Below are 21,870 nucleotides of genomic sequence, written 5' to 3'. Positions count from 1 at the left end.
CCTTTTCATGGTCTGGAAGCTTATGGTTGAGAATCTTTGACTCTTAGCTGAATTGTTTGCAGACATTTACAACCTTCAACCACATGCACGAGTTTGTTTCTATGCACATGAATGGGCCGAGCATCACGAGTCTGGTTGGCACTGACTTTACCATTCACTTCATTCAGTCTTGCCAATGAACAAAAAGAGCATATTTTATAGCAAATCTAGTCGGGTTTTTGGATTTGAGGCTGGTCTTCGTGGGTGAGGCTGACTACACATAAAATTGATGGCAGCAGTATAAAAGGAGATTTGTGTAGAGCTCACAACAACTGGCATGACATCTAATGTGCTGTTTTGGCAAAGACCGCATTGTCTTTCAAGAGTGCCAAAGGAGTATTTTCCCAACATTACACACAATGTGCCATAGTAACAGTGAGGTAATGATCACTATTTAAAGGTTAAGATTCATCATGGTAACGTTGCTTATTTGAAATTGACAATTTTTCTCTATCAAGGCACACACACATATCGCTTCATTTCACTTCAACAGGTAATGACTGTTTAATGAACACTGCTTTCAATTATCGTTTGGACACAAGCCACACAAGCCAGATATACGATTTAATAAATGAAGCAACCAAGCATGGTCACAATTACTGAAAACCAGTGTGCAGCCATATTTTTTCACAAGCCATTACCAGCAAGAAAAACGCAACTTCACTCTATACTTTTTCATCCAAAATGTTCTTGGTGTGCAAAAAGGAGTAGAAATGCATGAAATGGAAGGATGGACATCTTCATTTTCCTTTTAGACAGTAGTATAGACAGTAGTAACATTTAAATACTGTGCATTTAAGTCACTTTTGAGTTTTTGTTTTAGTTCTTTTACTGATTTTATAAATTGTTGCTTCTATGAAACTGGTCCCTAAAAAAAAGGACAGAGGGGCTAAAAATTCAAACAAGATGTAGACTAATGTAATGAAGAAAGTTTGGAAGCACTTTGGGTCTACTTTAAATATTTACTGAGATAAAAGAGAAACTATTTTTCACATAAAACACATTTTTATTTGATGTGCGCATACAGAAATCTGCATGTAACACAGACACCAGGTTTCTATAATGAACTTCCCATCTCATTTCTGTCAGTTTTTTTTTCCCCAATACCCACACTTACACAAGGCAAATCCACAGACAACTCAGTGATATCTGAGTTTTCCCCTGAAATTATGTCTTATCAGTATTCCAGCAGTACACAGAGGATTCTGTATGCAATGATTACTCTGAAGTAACCAAGGTAAAAAGGACATGAAAATTATGTGCTACTATTTTTTGAATATTTTTCTTATTCTCTCATAGGTAGGAGTGTTAGAAAATATCGGCTCTGCAATATTTCATTTCACAATACTGTATCGATATTAAAAAGTGCTGTATCATATTTTTAGGTATTTATTCAAATGCAGATACTGTGGAGGTTCATTTTGATTTTTGTTTATTTTTATTTATTATTATTTAGCACTCTTTTATTAAATAATATTCGTTCCTTTGTTGGGATTGCACAAAAATACTGTTCTGATGTTAGTTCTGAACTAATAGAATATGAACATTTGAACAGGATCTTAAACTGTAATGTCTGTAAAACAGAATTTAAGTTTGAACACAGGAACATTTTGTGATATAGCATTAGATCCTGTCGTGATCAAATAAAAATGTGTTTAGTATTTGTGCATATTTCTGGTGTAATTCAATTCTTCAAGGAAATAATCATTTAAAAAAAAAAGAAAAAAACAAAATAGCCTTTTCAACAGTATCATGATATATCGTGATATATCGTATTGTGATCCTAGTATTGTGATTTGTATTGTATCGCCAGATTCTTGCCAATACACACCCCTACTCATAGGTACATATTTTGTGAATTGAAGTAAATATGCAAGACAGAGTGTTTCACAAAAATGACCACTATTGCAAATTCACTCTTGATTTATTTGTGTATAAATGGGAAGGTTCCGCATGTAACACCAGTGGACATGATGGGTTATGCACAAAGCCTCGAATGAGACTGCCGATTCATGAAAAACCCACGTCTTGATTAGAAAAACAACTAGGATTGTCAATTTTAACACAGTGTCTTTATTTATAGCAGTATATAAGACCATTTACAACCATATCTTCAAAATAAAATGCACTGACACCTAGGTAGTTTTTCCTGTCCCAAATTTGGTCCTATTTTTGGCCCCAATAGTTTAATAAAAATTCATTATTTTTGAGATGGCTCATAGGAAGAATATAATTTTTTTGGCGTTTATCCGAGGTCATCAAAAGGTACATCCTGGGGGGAAACATGTCTAAATTTCTCTTTTGTTATTGGGTTTAAAATGCTGGTAATGTACCACATACCCAATAAGACCAGTTTCATGGAAAGACCTAAATGCAAACAAACACAGTGTATCAATACACTTGTGTCTAAAAGTTTGGGGAATGACATGAGGTTTGTTTTTTCCCTGTTTTCCATCTGAGGTACACTGGCGAACAGACACATTATATAGGTTTGAAATCAATTTAATGACAAATCACATTTAAGCAAAGACTCCATTTGTGTCATTCTTAGAACTTTTGGCTAAGACTGTACAAAAGCATGTAGATTGAGTCACACGCTCCCAAACCATAATCAAAGTAGATTTTGTTGTTACCTAGTAATACAACACAGTAAAAACATGGTTTTAGCTCCAGTCAAGTCCTAAAAATACAAGTCAAATGGACTGCCAGATTCAAATGCTAACTGTTTTAGCCACGGATTTATTAAGAGAACTCATGCCCAATTCCCCTGGGAGCCAGTCCGTATATTTAAAAAAAATCCCCTGTGGCCCAAAATACATTTTTCCCATAGAGCACAATGATAAAAGCAACATCTGTTAAACTACTGACAGAACACCTGCAGCTGCTGTAAAGCCCAGAATTTGATATGTGAATAGATATGTGTAGAGGTGGATCACCCCAAACACACAACAGGCTCAGGTGTTAACAGGTTCTGTGTGTTTGTTTGTAACTGAAGTGATACTGTGTTTTTTTTATGTGTATATGTTGGTGCTTAATCTACACAGAGTACATTGCTTTGCATTTGTGCTGGTACTCCTGTCTACTTCTCTAAAGTGGGGGTTTACCAGCCACCTTCTACTGTTAGTAACACTCTGACAATGGATAAGGACTTCACACATCCATATTTTGTGTAATCCAGACTAAGAACAACAAAGGGGGCATGGTATGACCACACTTAGCAAAACAGTACAGTACATTAATATTATCATTTTAGTTTTGGCTTGTCAGTTTTAAGAATAGAATTATGTTTCAGTGGTTTCTATATTTACCTGTGCAAAAGCAACAGTCAGATCCCATGTAGTCATTTTGTGGGTTAAACTGAAAGTCAATGCACCTTAACCTGCTGAAATGCATTTCCATGAGGCCACCACATTGTGAAATCTCAGCTTTGTTTGAAGAATGCCATGAGGACTGATAGGAGTTTCTATACCATGCACCAGCTGTGTTCTGATTTAACCTTAAACCTCAGATTTTACATGAAAACTTGTGTAAGCTTCCTCTTTTACATGTGCACCCCATACACAAACTGTGTTACAGCAAATCTTTGCATACACTCATGTAAGGAACTTTGTTGAGCCAGTAGTGCATCATCCCACCAAACATAAACTTGGTCTGTTTTTGACTCCTCGCACATCATTATTGTAGAAATATTTTGATTTCTTTGAAGGAAAACAACTATTCCTGTCCATTTCCTGCTCACACATCAAACAGATATCTAAATACAAGGCAGCAAAGTGTGGATGTGTGTACTTGTTAAGTTAGCCAGAGGGTAATCTGACATAGTAAGGAACCTGTGTAGGCTTGTTGAGGACCCTGTTGAGACAACAGTGTAAGTGGGACTTGGAGCCTTGATGTGTATGTGTATTTGTAGCATAAATGATGAAAAATATCAACAAACTAAGACTGAAGCAGCTCACAGCTCTGTTGTACAGGTTTCCTCAAGACACAATTTCTGGTCCATTTTAAATGTAATCTCAATTCAGATTTCTTCCCAAAATGTGTCTAAATATAATTTTCGTAATTATTTGCACATAGCCTGCTAATGTGCGCGTTCAACACTAGAGTCCAGACTCATCTCATGTTGTTATCAGTAGAGCAGACAAAATCCAAACATTAAGACACATGAGAGATGGAGAAGTCCTTAACCCAGGGGTGTCAAACATGCGGCCCGGGGGCCAAATGCAGCCCGGCAAAGGCTCCAGTTTGGCCCCTGGGATGTTTTTGCCAAAATTCCACAGTCTTGAATTGAATTAAGCAAAAAAAATTTTTAGCTTGAATTAAGGAAAAAAATCTTCAATTAAGCCAAAAAAAAAAAAAAAAAAAAATCTTCAATTAAGCCCCCCCAAAAAATCTTCAATTAAGCCAAAACAAATCTCAAATTTAGCCAAAAATCTTGAATTAAGCCAAAAAAAATCTTCAGTTAAGTAAAAAAATCTTCAATTAAGCAAAAAAGAATCTTCAATTAAGTAAAAAAATCTTCAGTTAAGCCCAAAAAAATCTAGAATTAACAACTTAATTTTTTTTCTTTGTTTTAGAGCAAAAAATAACATTAAATTATGAAAATATTTACATTTACAAACTATCCTGTAACAATAAAATGTGAATAACCTGAACAAATATGAAGAAACTGAAATGTCTAAAGAAAATTAAGCACAATTTTAACAATTTTTCTTCCTGTTCCTCAGTGTTTAGTATCTTTGTAGATCTGATCCATAAGCACATGGACAAATGATAAGTGGAGGAATACTATTGTTAAAATTTCACTAAATTTTCTTACGTTTTTTAATTTCAATTTCAGTTTTTTTCTTTTTTTTTGGTTAGTTTATAAAAGTAAGTATTTTCATAATTTAATGTTTGTTTGTTTTTTATACTAAAACAAAGACAAAATTTGGAGTTGTCATTATTTATAGGTTATTCTGTTATTATTTTTCTGGTCCGGCCCACTGCAGATCAAATTTAGCTGAATATGGAACTGAACTCAAATGAGTTTGACACCCCTGCCTTAACCAGAGCTTAAAAAGGTATCTTGTTGTACGCAATATGATAAGTCCATCAGTCTGAGCCAGTTCAAGAGAGAGTCATTAATGTGTGTCATGTTCCTGTGTATGTGTTTGTGTGTTGGTTGTGTGTCTGTCAGGACAGAAGTGACGGGAGGGTGGAGCAGCGTAACATCCATCTGCAGTCACACAGCCGTGGAAATCAGAATGCCAAACAACCAAATAAGGTACACAAAGGATTTCAGCTTTGAATGAATCATACTGATGCATCACCACAAAAGACCATGAGAATTTGATGCTTGGGATGAAACATCTCTGCATTGGTAAAAGTATTTTAATATATATAATTATAAGTGGATACCTTATACCTTCAGTGGGATGATGCCTCCTCTATATACTGTTTCTTCTCAGCCATGTCTCATGTGAGTAAACTAAGCTTTAGGCTGAGTTATAAACTTGTAACTGGCAACAGAAAAGAAAAGACCGAGTGGTGTAAGGCTAGGTCCAAGCTGACTTTTATTTGATCTTCTGTCACAGACTGTTTTTGTGGAAAAAGTTTGTGAAATGTCCAAATGTCATTAAGAAATCAAAGGGGAACAGTATAAATGATGTACTGAGCTGCAGTACTAGACAAACATCTGAAGTACTATTCAGATTTTTAGTTTACTTCTAGGAACTGACTATAGAACTACAAAACATCATATTCTTTCTGTAGATTCTTCTTTCTGCACTGCATTCTGTAGATTCAAATCATGTAGAATTGTATTGCATCACACTGGTAGTTACTTTATATGTATTTTTAATGGCAGTGGATCAAGGTTCTAATAGTTTTGGATTTTTCATTATAGTTTAGTTTTATTTAGTTTGGCCTTTTTTTTCTCTAATTCAGTTAGTTTTAAATAGTTTTTAGAGCAGGTTTGCTAGTTTTTATTAGTTTTCGTTATTTTCTAAATGCTTAGTTTTAGTTTTTTTATAACTTTTATTTTCTTCACTGTCAAATTCAAATAAAAAACCTTAGACAGGACTCTGCTGCTTTCTCCCAACTTTAGTCTCCATGTTTCCTGGTAGAGTGGGGACCAGAAGGTGACTGGAAACCACAAGTGATGAAAGTGACGGAGCGTTAAATATCATATGGTGCCAGCAGCTAAAATTGCTTGAGGGAAATAAATCGATTTTATATCAATCTGACATTGACAAAGACGAAAATTAAGGGAATTTTATCCATAATTTTTTTTTACGTTTAGTTAGTTTTATAAGCACACAATACAATTTCAGTTAGTTATCATTTTTTCTTTTAATTATAGTTTTTATTTATTTCAGTTAACGAAAATGTTTTTACAATTCTACTTTTCGTCATTTTGTTAGTTTTCGTTAACGATAACCTTGCAGTGGATCAGTGATACAGAACAGATCCCTAATCTAATCTCTAAACCTGGGTGTCCTCTGGTTTCTGCTGCCATGTACATATACATGTACATGTACCGCCAACAGGAACATACAGGTTAATTCTCCTGTTGTATGCCTGACCACGGTGCTGATAAGGGTTTGGAGTTGGTCCCAGAGCAGCTTCAGTGCAGCTTACTGTTCCTAATGTGTCAGGAGCTGTGTGCTAATGATAATACTAGATGCCGTGTGTATTAGACTGTCTAAAATGCAGAAATCAAATTTCCTTACGGGGATATTAAATGATTTAACATTTAATTTGTAATGCACACACTTTGAAATGTACTTTTCGTAGGACAGGAGGCAAATGTCCTAAAGGTCCTATGATTTTTCCCATCATAATCATAGTTTGACATGATCTTCTTAGTTTAGAAATGTACCACAGTAGACTGACAGACAGACTTGAAATAGATGAAGGATTTCACTGTTAGCACAGTTAAAACAACACAATATCAATACAAAATACTATTTTCATCTGACTTGGAGCACAGACTAGGCCATTTATTTTCAGACTATTTATTTTGCAAAGTGTAGATATTTATATATGAGATAAAGTGTCAGCATTTACAGATACCCATTGCTCCTTCAGGACTAAACGGATCGTGAAGGGTCTTTTTGACTCTAGACATCACTGAGATACTACAGACAGACCAGACCATGCTGACATTCTCACATGTCGTTTAATGGCCAGTCATAATATACTGTAGATAATATGACAAATACTTTGACGTGAGTGCCCTGTTTGTTTATTTCTCTGTTTGACTCTCCATAACTTGAATTCGTAGGAGGAGGTGTTTCAGTGGTGGGGGGAGTGGTCCAGTTGGTCGTCCTGTTCCAGGAGCTGTGGAGGAGGCGTAAGGAGTCAGGAGAGACATTGCCTCATTCAGAGGTAAAAAAGTTACACACAACACATGATCTGTCTATGACGATAACATGCAAAGTGTTTGGAATCAAAGGAGCTGTTAAAAATATGTGAAGTCACAGCATGTTCACAGAAGTAGTAAAATGTGGCAAAACATTCAGGTTTTTTCCCTCATTCCAAAAAGGCAATATTGCCACTTGTCAATGAAAATATTCCACTAAAATTATAATTTCCATGTAGCCGTGCATATTCAAAAATATAAACTAAAATTAAAAACTATTGAAAATTTTAAAAACATCAAGCAGAGCCAGTTGAGGTGGTTCAGGTGTCTGTTTAGGAAGCCTCTTTGCCTCTTGTGCGCCTCTGTGGTGAGGTGTTTTGACCATTTCGGCCCTGGAGGAGAACCCGGGGCAGACCCAGGACTCAGTGAAGGGACTAGTATATGTCTGGGCTGGTCTGGGAAAGCCTCGGTATTCTTTCAGATGAATGGAAGAGGTGGTCTGGGAGAGGGAACTCAGCTTCTCTGCTTAGGCTGTTAACCCCACGATGAGCCAGAGAAGCAGAGGATGGATGGATGGATGGATAGCAGTAGCACAATGATGAACTTTAAATGTGAAAAACATTTGTTTTTAGCCTTTATACTAAAAAGAATTATTCTTACTAAGTTAATGAAAATGAACTAACACTAATGTTCTATTTACATGTAAAAAAAAAAAAAGCTTCCACCGCTGGCACACACTGTATCAAAACAGCCAGTCTTTTTAATTCCTGTAGCTTTATTCTTAATTTGGTTTGTATACAATGCACAGAAATGAGTGTAAAACTTAATCAGAAAATGCATTCAGAATAAAGCTATTAAATATGTTGGTGACTCATGCCATATTTAGAATATTGTTGTTGTCAGGATGAATGGAAATATTAGCGTGCATGTAAACGTAGTGACTGGAGGAGTGAGTAGTAGTAAGTATGTGTGTCTGTATATGTGTTTGTAGCCATCTTGTTACCTTTGACCTCCCCCTGTCAGACTTGCGGAAGTTTCTGTCAACCATGATTAGCTCCACTCTGCCCTCACTCCTCCCTCCTTCTTCCGTCTACCTTCTTCCCCCCTAACTCATTTCCCATTTCTTTACTTTTGTCGGGCTCTCGTGCTCCTCTCCTCCTTTTTTTTTAAAACTCTTCAGCTCTGTAGCCTCCCTCCTCTTCCTCAGCACACCCTTTGCTTTATCCCCTTTTCTGCTCCTCTTGCTTTTTCTTCTATCCTGTCCTCCCTTCATCACCTTCTACCAATTAGATGTGACACTCTTCCATAGTGACCTCCCGCCTCACCTCTTCCTGCTGTCTCTCCTACTTTACGGTCTAAACACTGGAGGAGGATGGGCTCTGGCTAAAGAGAGATAGACAGAGGAGGTGTGGGGGGTGCAGTTAACATGGTAATGAAAGACAGATGCATTAAGTCGATGCTGGAGTTCTGGGGGTCGTCCCAACACACACACACAACACACACACACACACACACACACACACACACACACACACACACACACACACACACCATTAGAATCATGTTAACTATAACTACAGCGCTCTTCACAGATTTCCCTTGTTACAAACACATGTTTGCTGTTGTGAAATTATGCAAACTTTTAAGTGCTGAGACTCATGAGATGTGTTTCCATCAGCTGGATGAAAGGCTCTTTATTGTTAAACTGTTTCAAGTTGTTGCTGCTCCCCTGAGTGAGCTAATGCTGATCACATTTCGCTTTGCTCTGAACACGTTAATACGATTGAATACAACCACAAACTAAACATAAAAACAACAGTTAATATGCCGTTTGTAATGTACTGCAATAGCCACAACTCACTTTTGAACAAAAGAATTGACACTTCAATACAAGCCAAACTTGAGGGACCTGTCTTAACCATCACTGTGTTTGAAAGCATAAAACAAATGTTGGAGAGAGAGAGAGAGACAGCAAAACTGAGCCAAAAAAGACATCATAAAGCACATTAGCTTACAAATAAAAACTTAATTGCTGACATATTCCCCTCAAGACCTAAATGTCTAATACTTTTGAACCACTAATCCTCATACAGATAAAATACAGTTTCTCAGCTTGTTTTTGGTCATCACATATGATCCATTTGGACGTTCAGGAGGCTCTGTAGTGAACATGGGGAACACTGTCATCTTCTGCAACATCGATTCATCAGTAAACCCTTGTAGTTTGACAAATGACAGTGGTTGTAGATGCTTGTTTTTTTCCATTTAGTTAAAGAAATATTTTGATGAAAAAGGTCACTTCTGCTCCAGTTTTGATAGATAACCTTTGAATTTACTCTGAGCTTTTATCACATCTCAGTGATTTAACTATATACTTGATTTGCACTGAAAATGCAGAGGATAAATTGATAAATTGTTATAAATTACTTAGGAACGGTTAGATGCAGAGAAAAATTATTTAGAAGTCACCACAAAAATAGTCCCAGGCCTCTAAGGGTTGAACGGCGTTGATCTTTCGTGGCTATGACGTTTTGTTTTCGCAAATTTGATGCCTATGTTTTAGATTTTTTGATGGAAATTATATACACTGTAAAAAATGACTGTATAATTAACACCAAAAAGTTGTAAAATTGCAACATAAAAAAACTGTAAGTGACAATACAATGCACAGTTGTTTATTTGAAAAGATTTTTGTGTTAACGATTGAATCAAATATAGCTGTAGTTTTTACAGGAAGAGTATGTGAACAAAACCAGATTAGTCTGAAGAAATGATGATTTCTATTGTTTTTAGAAAATAAAACTGTCAATTGAAAAACAATGCAGTGCCGTTTAAATTACCAGACCATAATGCTGAAATAACAGCATATTTGTTTTGTTTTGTTTTGTTTTTTTTATTAAAAAAGTTATATAAAAAAAAGTAAACATTTAACAATGTACCATTTTAAATGTGTAAATGAATGGGTTGGTAGAGTTGGTAGAGCGGCTCGTCCAATAACCAAAGGGTTGGTGGTTCCAATCCTGGCTCTGACTGTCCTATGTCCAAGTGTCCATGGAAGACACGGAACCCTAAACTGGTCCCAGTTGGACCTAAATCTACACGTTGAACTGTTAAATCTACATGTTCAAAATGTTAATCTACATGTTTAAACTGTTAAATCTACAGGTTTAAACTGTTAAATCTACATGTTTAAACTGTAAATCTACATGTTCAAAATGTTAAATCTACATGTTAAACGGTTAAATCTACATGTTTAAACTGTTAAATCTACATGTTTAAACTGTTCAATCTACATGTTTAAAATGTTAAATCTACATGTTTAAACTGTTCAATCTACACGTTTAAAATGTTAATCTACATGTTTAAACTGTTAAATCTACATGTCAAATGTTAAATCTACATGTTTAAAATGTTAAATCTACATGTTTAAACTGTTAAATCTACAGGTTTAAACTGTTAATCTACATGTTTAAACGGTAAATCTACATGTTCAAAATGTTAAATCTACATGTTTAAACTGTTAAATCTACATGTTTAAACTGTTAAATCTACATGTTTAAACTGTTCAATCTACATGTTTAAAATGTTAATCTACATGTTTAAACTGTTCAATCTACACCGTTTAAAATGTTAAATCTACATGTTTAAAACTGTTAAATCTACATGTTCAAAATGTTAAATCTACATGTTTAAACTGTTAAATCTACATGTTCAAAATGTTCAATCTACATGTTTAAACTGTTAAATCTACATGTTTAAACTGTTCAATCTACATGTTTAAACTGTTCAATCTACATGTTTAAAATGTTAAATCTACATGTTTAAACTGTTCAATCTACACGTTTAAAATGTTAATCTACATGTTTAACTGTTAAATCTACATGTTCAAAATGTTAAATCTACATGTTTAAACTGTTAAATCTACATGTTTAAACTGTTCAATCTACATGTTTAAACTGTTAAATCTACATGTTTAAACTGTTAAATCTACATGTTTAAAATGTTAAATCTACATGTTCAAAATGTTCAATCTACATATTTAAAATGTTCAATCTACATGTTTAAACTGTTAAATCTACATGTTTAAACTGTTAAAGCTACATGTTTAAAATGTTAAATCTACATGTTTAAACTGTTAAATCTACATGTTACTCCGCAAATGTGTTTACAGTTGGATGTGTTTTTTACAGTATTGTTCTGGAAACCACAGCTTTTACAGTGTAGATCTCAAAGAATTTTCATGACAAATCAATGACATCTAACCAAAGACATCATTTGTGCCATTCTCAAAACTTTTAGCCATGACTGTAATATGTGTAGACACGGTTTCATGTGACGTCTTTCTTAATTTTCCTTTACTTTACCAGGACTCTTACACTCTTACATACATCAAAAAAGCCAAACAAGAAAAGGTATCTCGGCAGTATATTCAAAGTGATCACTAAGGTTTGCAATGTGAACGTAACCCTATAATTCCTAGACAATGTGGTACCAAACATTTTTTTAATCAACACATCCAGGATGTAAGGACTAACATCCACATCTATTCAGAGCCATATTCAGTTATGTCCGATTCAGCTCTGTTTTTGCTTTTGGTCAACTCCTGAAAGGAAAAGAAAAAAGCTTGAATGTTTGATTGAGTTTAAAACACAGAGCTTGAGATAATTGTAGGTTTATCACTACTACTGACTTTCTCCTTACATGCTCATTTCAGCCTCCACTGTTTACAGGTAAAATGTGAATAGTGTAAAACTGAAGAGTGGGTGAAAAGCTGATACACAAAGGTGAGGGTTTAGGTTTGACATTAAATTAATGAATTCGATCATTTTGGTACAGAGTGTATAGAATAGAGGAATAGAGACAGTAATGGAGAGAAGGGATTAGTCAGAAAAAAAACACTTGTTTATGAGTTTGTGCCAAGTGTATATACAGTAAACTATTTGCTCACAGAGGCAGCTGTATGAACTAGTCATCACTGAAACTACCTCACTTTTCACTTTGAGTACTACATGTCGGTGAATCACTGTTTATTCTCCAGTTGTCACATAAGCTGTGTGTGGGCTTAATGGACAGAGTGCAGGAGGTTACATTGTGGAAAAAGGTGGTTGTGTTGCTGATGATGTTTCTAACTGTCCTTTTTCTTCACCCTTGTACCATGCATTTTCCTGCTCACATAGTACAAGACACTTCACATAGGAAATGGATATCACTACACTGTAATAACAGATTATTGTCTCTTGCTATCTGTATGATAAGGCTACATTATATTGTGTTATCTTTGTCTATTTTCTGTTCCAGGCTGTCAACCACTCAAAATGTTAACAGTTCATACTGTGTTGGCTCTCCTAAACAGTACCAGCTGTGTCCAAACCAGGTATAATACAACACTGGTAATTCTTTGAACACTGAGTTTAAATGAAGAACGATCTAAAGGTGCACTTGTGATGGAGTTACCAGCATGATGTTGAACATTTTCATTTCTGCTGATGAAAAGTGACACTAGAAAATACATTGTATCATCCTATTTTATTAACATTTGCCTAAATCCTCAGAGTTCAGTAGATTATCAATAAGAACGTATTCTTAATAAAATATCCTCAGTGCAATGCCTTCTATCTTATTTATCTTATTTGTATGTTTGATATGTTTTCCAGCCATGTCCCGGCCCCAGTGTAAGCTTTAAACAGCACCAGTGTTCCCAGTTCAACTCTAAAGCCTTTGGGAGACGGTACTATCAGTGGATACCTTTGTATCCAGGTAAGAGATTAGTCAGTACTATTAGTCCATATTCTGGCTGTCTTTGTGTTTATATACAATACTTGTCAACATTTTCCACAGGAAGCTTTTCAAAAACAAAAATGATTCATGAAACTGAAGTTAAAAGTCTACATAAGTTATAATATTTATTCAAGTTGTAAAACTGTTCCTATAGAACAGGGGTGTCAAACTCATTTTAGTTCAGGGGCTACATTCAGCTAAATTTCATCTGCTGTGGACTGAACCAGTAAAATTATAACATAATAATATAGAAATAATGTCAACTCCAAACTTTTGACTATGTTTTCGAGCAAAAAAAGTAAATTTACATGATGAAAAGGTTTACATCTACAAATCATCCTTTCAAAAGATGTGAATAACATGAACAAACTGAAAAAATAAATGTAATTTTAACAATATTCTGCCTCAGTTTAGCCTTTACACATGTACATTATAACGTGCAGATCACAGTGGATCTGCAAATACACAAAACATGTAGTAACAGGCAGAATCATGTTAAAATTGTATTTACTTCTCTTAAGACATTTCAGGTTCATATTTTTTCAGGTTATTCACATTTTTTGCGAACTAAATCTTTGTTTTAGTATAAATATATGAAAATATTTACATTTACAAAGAGAAAATTTGGAGTTGTCATTATTTCTTTGTTATTATGATAGTATTTTACTGGTCCTGCCCACTTGAGATTGAATTGTTCTGAATGTGGAACCTGACCTAAAATGATTGTTAACATCTGACTGTAATTTTTGCATTTCACAAATTCATCCCAAGGGCCAGACTGGACCCTTTGGCGGGCCGGTTTTGGCCCCCGGGCCACATGTTTGACACCTGTGCTATAGAGGGACCACATTCACGAGTGGGTTTCACAGCCTCAGTACATCCATTTATCTCAGCAGGTTTATGTGAGGCTCTTTGACAGCTTTTTCTCTTGTTCTCACATCGTTTTCTATGTAGCTGATTATATCAGCATCTCCAATAAGCCATGTGACCTGCAGTGCACCACCATCAGTGGCGAGCGCCAGCTGCTTGTTCCGGCTCATGACGGCACCTTCTGCCGCGACACCAAATACCATGGAGTCTGTATAGAAGGGATATGTCAGGTAACCCAAACAAACAAACATGGTTGTCTCATATTTATACTGAGGCCCCTTTTCTTTATGTCATTTTTTTATGTTAAGTGCAAAGATGACAGATGTTGTGTAACTGACAACCAGCTGACCATCAGCTGTAAAGTTCTTCAGGCATTGATCTGCTTTGGTGCAGGAAGGTCAGTGCTGAATAAAAGGGGGTCGAGTTTAGAGAGGTTACATCAAATGCCACTATGAGTGAAACATAATGTAGCACAAAGCTGTTTTTAGAATGCAATTTATGGACCACAGAACATTAATAAACTGTATTAAAATGTGTGTTGACAGGTAATGTTTTCTCTGCATATTTTAATGTCAAACACAAAATCTCTAAGAGGACATGAGCACAAAGGTCCACAGACATTTACTTTATATAGAACAGAAGACTGTGTTTCATGTTGTTTGGAACAGTTTTAAATAGCAACACAAGATTACTTTGTGCAACTGTGTAATCACTCATAAAAAGATGATGTTTTGTTAATGATGCTGCTAATTGGAAATCACACTAAATAATGTTGTCTGTCCTATACACCTATGAACAGGTCATCAGCAGCTATAAGCTTCTTGTAGGTCTGTGTTTGATAAATTCTGAATCTCCAACAACCTGCAACTTAATAATTACACACTTAAAGCTGATTGATAGGTGACGCAGCTCTGCCCTTTCCCATTTAAATGAACAGGAAGCCAGTTTAATTTGGTGTGAATGCAGCCTTAGTATTCTGCTGCTTCTTACCTGTGTCCTCCTGCAGCCTGTAGGTTGTGATGGTGCGCTGTACAGCAGTAAGACAGTAGACAGATGTGGAGTCTGTGGGGGCAACGGGACGTCATGCCAGCGCGTATCTGGATCATACAGGAAGGCACTCACACAGTTAGGTAACACACACACAAACACACATGCAGCAAAGCCAGCTTCCTATTCCAGTCTGTTGTTATGGTTAAAGCCAAATGAACTGGCTTTGAGTCTATTAATAAGTTAAAAAAAAACACGGACAGTATGTTGAACCATGATCATGTCTGATATTTTAACCTCTTAAGAATCCATACAAACGTGAAGGCTTTTAAAAGTTGTAATTATTTGTCATCAGGTTACATTTTCATCACCAACATCCCCTTTGGAGCCACTGACATTCAGATCATAGAGAGACACAAGACTGAGAACATCCTGGGTGAGAACCTACAACTTTTTTAAGGTCAATATACTAAATATCAAATCAACAGACTTGCAGAATGTTTCGACTGGAGTTGAATGTCCGGTCATTCAGCAACATCTACATGACTGCTGTGCATCAATTCCTGTTTCTACTCCTGCATGTGTCACATCCATCCCATGTTTGGCTGCCTTTATCATACCGCTATAGGAGAGTGTGTGTGAGTTGAGATGAACAGAGATGAGTTGATGTCATGTTATAAATATTTACTCTGGGTTGTAAAGTCTTTGCAACCTATATTGCACAGAGATGAACCTGAAAGTGTCTTGTGGGTAATTTGGTTAACCGCACCATAACCCAGTCTGTATGTTTGGGTTTTGCTCAGTTTTCAAATCTCCTCCTCCTCCTAATGTCTCTTGTCCTATCTAGCCTTGTCAGATGAAGCGGGTCATTTCTTCTTCAATGGAAACACTGTGTTTGACAACCCACAAAACTTCCATGTGGCCGGAACAGTTTTTAAATACAGACGCCCTAGCAGTGTGTTCTCTGATGGACTGGAGTACATCATCGCTCAAGGGCCGACTCAGCAAAGCCTTCATGTTATGGTAAAAACACACACATTTATTCTGCTAACAACAAACAGTATGTGTTGTCCCTATTACTTTGTATAGTACTGAAATACTTACTGTGATACTGACTTTCTTCTCTGTACACAGTACTACAACCTCAATGGAAAGCTCCCCCACATCACATATGAGTACACTGTCCCCCTTACATCTCATGACATCACTACTGTAGATGACATCACTACAGACCCCGCCCAATCACATATTAACTGCACCTACAATGAGGTCAGTGAGGATGTCACAGAGGATCTCACAAGGTCAGCAAACCACAGCAGAGGCGAAGCATCAGGCCCTCATTACAACACTTATCTGGGATCTGAGGACCAGTCAGATGTCCAGCTGCATGAGGAAGAGGAGGATGAGGAGGATGTAGAGTGGGAGATCAGGACCCCCAGTCCTCCCCCACCACCAGCCATGTTGGTGTACAGACCAGATGACATCACCAGTCATGTATTCAGCCACAATGATGTGGAGGAGCCTGGGCCTCCTGCACCTGCCAACTACAGTGAGTCCAGACTGATCAAACTGATCACCAACAAGAAAAGCACTCGGAGATCGCAGACCTCTGCCAAGGCAGATCAGTGGGCCCTCGTGGCCCCCCCACCCCCGATCACCACCAAAATTTAATCATTTCTTCCATGTGCCAGTATCAACATTTCCTGAAAATTTCATGAAAATCCGTCCATAACTTTTTGAGTTATCTTTCTAACAAACAAACAAACAAACAAACAAACACGCACTCAAACACACAAAGCAAAGCGATCACAATACTTACTGGTGGCGGTAATGAATGCATGAAAACCTAAGACAAGTTACTCAAATGCTTGACAGGAGATTAGTCATCAGTTTCCACAGTTCCTACCGGGTGAAGTGTCTCACTGACCTTCATTGTATTGAGACAAATTCTATTCAAACCTATAGTACTATTTATTCAAGTACTAATGGAAACTACTAAGTGTACATGCATTGTTAAACTGTAGGTCATTTGGGAAGTTATGTAACCACTGATCCTATGGTGGCAAATTTACATATAGATGGTTGACAAATTAAAGGATAAACCTGTTAGGAGTAGTCTCCTTCAGGACAATACACAAGGGGTCAGTGAATGGTTTGATGAGTATAAAAATTAACTGAATAAACACTTGTAGAAGATTTTGCTCCACTGAATTAAACACACACGATCTTACTAAAGTACTTTATGGTTTTCCTTTAATTTGTCCCTTCCCTGTGCCTGTGTTAGACATCTTACGCCTGCAGTCAGCCAAAAATCTAGTACTACTGATATATATATATATATATATAGTAATAATATGGAAATTGGTTTTACCCTGAACGCCATCACAGAATATCCTAACACGATAAATACGACAGATTTGGTTGGATTACTTCTCCCTTGATAACCAACATAGTGGACCCCTAGTGGAAGAATCGATTTCAGCTTCTCCATTATAAGTCATTCAAATGGGGGTGCTTTAGTTGAAAATCAGGTTTTTGGACATAAATCAAGCAGTAATAGAGCGATTTTGATAAAATTGGGTTCATAATGATCATCTTACAAATATCCATTTTCTTGCTACCATCCAGAGTTCATATGGTGTCATTTTCATTCACTAGGTGGAATTTTGGGGAGAAAAATTGGTTCTCTGACCATTATTTTGCCACTATCAGGTCAATGTAGCTCAAATTAAGTTCATATCGATTGTCTGACTATTCTCTTTCTTCATGCCACTACCTTGAGTTTACATGATGTCATATTTTGACATCGGGTGGTGTGTTTTTTCCAAATGGTCGGCAGAGTAGAGGATTAGGAGGATTTCAGGGATATACCCTTGCTGTCGGCCCCTGACAGCGTAAGCCTCGTTTACAATCATCATGGCATTTAGCTGTATACAGAAGGTGTAATGAACAACAACAGTTTGTATTAGAGCTTGTGTCACTTGTGCCAGGCAAACAAAGCCAAAAATCATCCATTCTGAGGAAAGGTTGTAGTGCAGACAGAATTCAAGCTCATCTAATAGTCTGGGCTGCAAAAAAGTAAGCCTTCATTTCTTGTAGTGATTGTGGATGCAATGCACATGTCATGTCCTGTTTGTTTTTTTAAAAATAATATTTCTTTACAAAGGCATCACAAATAAAGCACCCATTAGAGGGGTGACTGATGACCAGGGATATTCTTTTTCCTCTTTCTAAGAAAAAATGTGTCAGAATGTCATTACAGTGCATTCTGGCAGAACAACATCTGCATCTATGCTCTCTAAACCCACATGGTAATTTGTTAACAGTTTGGCTTCCTCACACATTGATGCTCCTATAAGGATAAAGAACAAAAAGCCATTTTAAATCAATGTTTTGAACTTTGAAGTTGATAAAAAAAAAAAAAAAAAAACATGTCACATAAAAACACCACATTGAGCAATCTGATGATAAGCACATCTTGTGTATTTAGGTGTGCATTTATGTTAATATATTTTTGTTTCTGTTCACGAAGGGAGTTCCTCTAATTCAGTTGATGAACCATCCACTGCTGATGACAATGCACTACTGCTTCCTTTCCCAGGTAGGAAAGATCAACAATGCTTTCGGAGTCCTCAGTGAGATGTTTATGCTTAAGTATATGATGCACAGGGACAAAACCGACACAAACACCATAAACAGCTTCAACGGTAATATCATTTTAATCTCAGAAATCAAAGTACTGGAGAATAGTTTGACCTGACATGGGTCAGTCTAATCTCTACACTCACTTTTAAAGCTATCATGCAGTCCAATATCTGCAGATTTTCCCAAGATAACTTGTGTTGTGGGTATTTCTTGTATGTTTGTATTAAGCTGTTGAACATTTATATAGTAGTGACTGTTCAATAGACAGCAATGGCTTCTTTCTTTTCTTATTAACGCATATAGTTTGTTTGTATTGTTTCCCATTCCTCCTTCACTTATGAACTCACACATTCACCTTACAGCTCAGTCTCAAAGTCCATCAGAGTTTAGTCAAAACAATTTCTTTAGATATTTCAGTCTCATCACTGTACTGGATGGACAGACTCATCTGTAGAATTATGCTGGTGTTGGGAGTAGGGATGTAACAATTATCGGTATAACAATAAACCGTGGTAAAATTGCCAACGGTTAGTATTATTGTTTAAATTCTAATTCTCATGATAACCGTGTTTGATTACCGCACTTTTCCGGAGAAAACGCCTATGTAAAGATCTGCTTTTATGTCAAATATTTGAGTATAGTTTTAATTTATTACAATTTTAATTGTATATACCTAATGTTTGGAACCAATATTCACTTTTGAAGTCTGTGAAAAGCTTCATTAAGCATCTTTGTGTTATTTATGCAATAAATTATATACATTTTTCAAATTGGATTTTACATATTTTTTTGTTTTTTGTCCTTTTATGTTGATATAGTAGGTTAAAGTGAAAAAAATAGTAAGCAGATCATATAGATAAAGTTGTGCTGAAAAAAACAGATCCCAAACATGGGTATAGTAAACATTTGTTTATATAGTATATAAAGGCAAAATCAGAAGGACTGAAAAACAGACAAAATAGGCTCCGACCACTAAGGGTTAATATTTGAATGTTTCTGCAACAGAAGGTACATTGTGCCTATTATTTATTTATTTTATTTATTTCAAAATACAACTTGGTTAAATTATTTCAGTGTGTGTATTAGTAATTTTTGAACATTTTGAGCACAATTTCAACAAATCCGCGATAATAATGATAGCTGTGAAAATTTTCGTCACAATAACCATGATATGAAATTTTCATATTGTTACATCCCTATTTGGGAGTCAGAAGTACTTTTTGTCTTCACAGGTCAAAGCGTTCACTCTGCTGCTCTGCCAGATGACGCCCCCTATCTGCTGCTAGAAAACCTGCAGCTCAACCAGACACACTCCAACACACACTCCCTTACACAATCCAACACACACTCTGTTTCTGAGTCACACTCACAATCAGAAAGCACAGAGAAGTTATCCACAACAGACACAGACACACTTACAGTTAAGGAAACACAAACTGAAGGCAACACACACTCAGACTCACACAGCGCCATCTCGGTCCAGCTGCAGCAGGTTTCTGCTGTCCAGGCAGCCAACACAGAGAGGTATGAAGGAACAGCTGGAGGAAAAACTGGTGCTTATGATGATTATAAAGAACAGAACAATCAGATCAGGTCATGATTGCAGTTTTTTTTTGTGCTTAGGCACTTGTTTAGTATTTTATTTTATATGCAGTCCAAACCACAGGACTTACACCACACCCTGAATAGCAAACAATAAAACTCTTAAATAAAGTTTTTATGCCAGTGAGCATCAACCTGTGTATGGTATGGATGTGTATCCTGAAGATAACATTGACTGACTGATTAATGGATCATATATTTCAAGCATGTGAAAGTAGAAATAAAAGACAAGAATGAGAAAAAGAAACAAAAAAAATGTAATGAATGTCAATAGTTTCATGTGAATATACTGTTATTACATAAGGGTTTAAGTTTTTTTTTAGTTTATTTTAATCAAAATGTTCTAACAGTCTTCAAACAGTAAAATAAAACAAAAATTAGCCAAATTTTGCCTTTTTTGGGGGTCCAACTATGAATAAGGCTTCACATCACATGCGTGTAATCCAGTGTGTGGAAGTGTGTTGTAAAATTGCCAACTAAATGGAAATCAGAGAACATGCATTCACTCTGGCACATTTGGTAAATGTATTGAAAACAATGTTTCTGAGTCAAGAAGGTATTTAAGCTGTCAGAAATAATGTAAAATCATTAGGATAAGTCATCCACACAGAGTAAGTGACTGTATAATTTAACCTGTCAAAAATAATTACCTGTCCTTTCAAAGTAGCCATTATTATACATTAGTTGATAAACTGGAAATATCAGGTTTTGGAGTTTCTCTGTCTGGCTCTGTTTCCTTCCAGTAATGACTTTGATGTGGGTCTGGATCCAGACGTTAGTCTGGCAGACATGTATCGCTGGAAGGTTTCTGCGTACGCTCCGTGCAGCTCAACATGTACCACAGGTAAGACACACAAGAACAGGATAAGACGCATCGCTACAGTTGTACCTGTGTTTATCCTGGAATGTAATTTCTAGACTGTTTATGACACTTACTGTGCAGTGGGATTTATGACTTTATTAATTGACTGGTTTCCTCCATTTCATCTATTAGTGTGTTATTTCAGTGCAACCATGCATATATTTATGGCCATTATGTCATATGTTCTTACATATTTTTTCAAATATGAAATTGCATTTTCTTCAGCACAAAGAAATTTCATTGTAAAAAAGTAACTGAAATAATTAAAATATGTTTAGTCCTAGACCAGGGCTGTCAAACTCATTTTAGTTCAGTTCCACATACAGCCTGATATGATATAAAGTGGGCCGGACCAGTAAAATAATATAAATAATAGGATAAGAACTTTTGAGTGAAAAAAGTAAAATTCTGTAATAAGAATGTTTACATCTACGAATTGTACTCGAACATAACATGAACAAATACACTACAAACAAAAAGTTAAGGGTATTTCATTTTTTTGGGTCTTTTTTTTGGTCATTTTTGCCATTTGTAAATAAATCTATGGTCATTAAAAAAATGTGTTTCAATTCAATTCACACAAAAAAAGTAAGAAGTGCTGTGCAAGAATCCCAAATGAAAAAAATAGCTCAAAAATTAATAATATCTTTAACTTTTTGTTTGTAGTGTATGAACAACCTGAAAATTCCTTACAAAAGTAAGTGCAATGTTAACAATATTACGCCTTAGTTTATTGTTTATACAT

General features: G+C 35.9%; 1 protein-coding gene across 1 annotated transcript in view; it reads left to right on the top strand.

Annotated features, from left to right (window-relative positions):
• LOC115416237 (ADAMTS-like protein 2) overlaps nt 1–21,870 on the top strand; it is a 41,412-nt gene that overhangs the window by 8,321 nt on the left and 11,221 nt on the right. Inside the window, exons 2-13 of the mRNA XM_030129983.1 lie at nt 5,216–5,302; nt 7,304–7,407; nt 12,680–12,755; nt 13,036–13,138; nt 14,114–14,259; nt 15,036–15,159; nt 15,372–15,452; nt 15,864–16,039; nt 16,151–16,565; nt 18,549–18,617; nt 19,894–20,185; nt 21,007–21,107. Coding sequence (XP_029985843.1) covers nt 5,216–5,302; nt 7,304–7,407; nt 12,680–12,755; nt 13,036–13,138; nt 14,114–14,259; nt 15,036–15,159; nt 15,372–15,452; nt 15,864–16,039; nt 16,151–16,565; nt 18,549–18,617; nt 19,894–20,185; nt 21,007–21,107 — 1,774 coding nt within the window. The remainder of the gene's footprint in view (nt 1–5,215; nt 5,303–7,303; nt 7,408–12,679; nt 12,756–13,035; nt 13,139–14,113; nt 14,260–15,035; nt 15,160–15,371; nt 15,453–15,863; nt 16,040–16,150; nt 16,566–18,548; nt 18,618–19,893; nt 20,186–21,006; nt 21,108–21,870) is intronic.

Source organism: Sphaeramia orbicularis, unplaced genomic scaffold, assembly GCF_902148855.1.
Source record: "Sphaeramia orbicularis unplaced genomic scaffold, fSphaOr1.1, whole genome shotgun sequence".
In the NCBI taxonomy this organism is placed as follows: Eukaryota; Metazoa; Chordata; class Actinopteri; order Kurtiformes; family Apogonidae; genus Sphaeramia; species Sphaeramia orbicularis.
The sequence above is the reverse complement of the archived record's forward strand: the minus strand, read 5'-3'. Positions and strand labels throughout refer to the sequence as shown.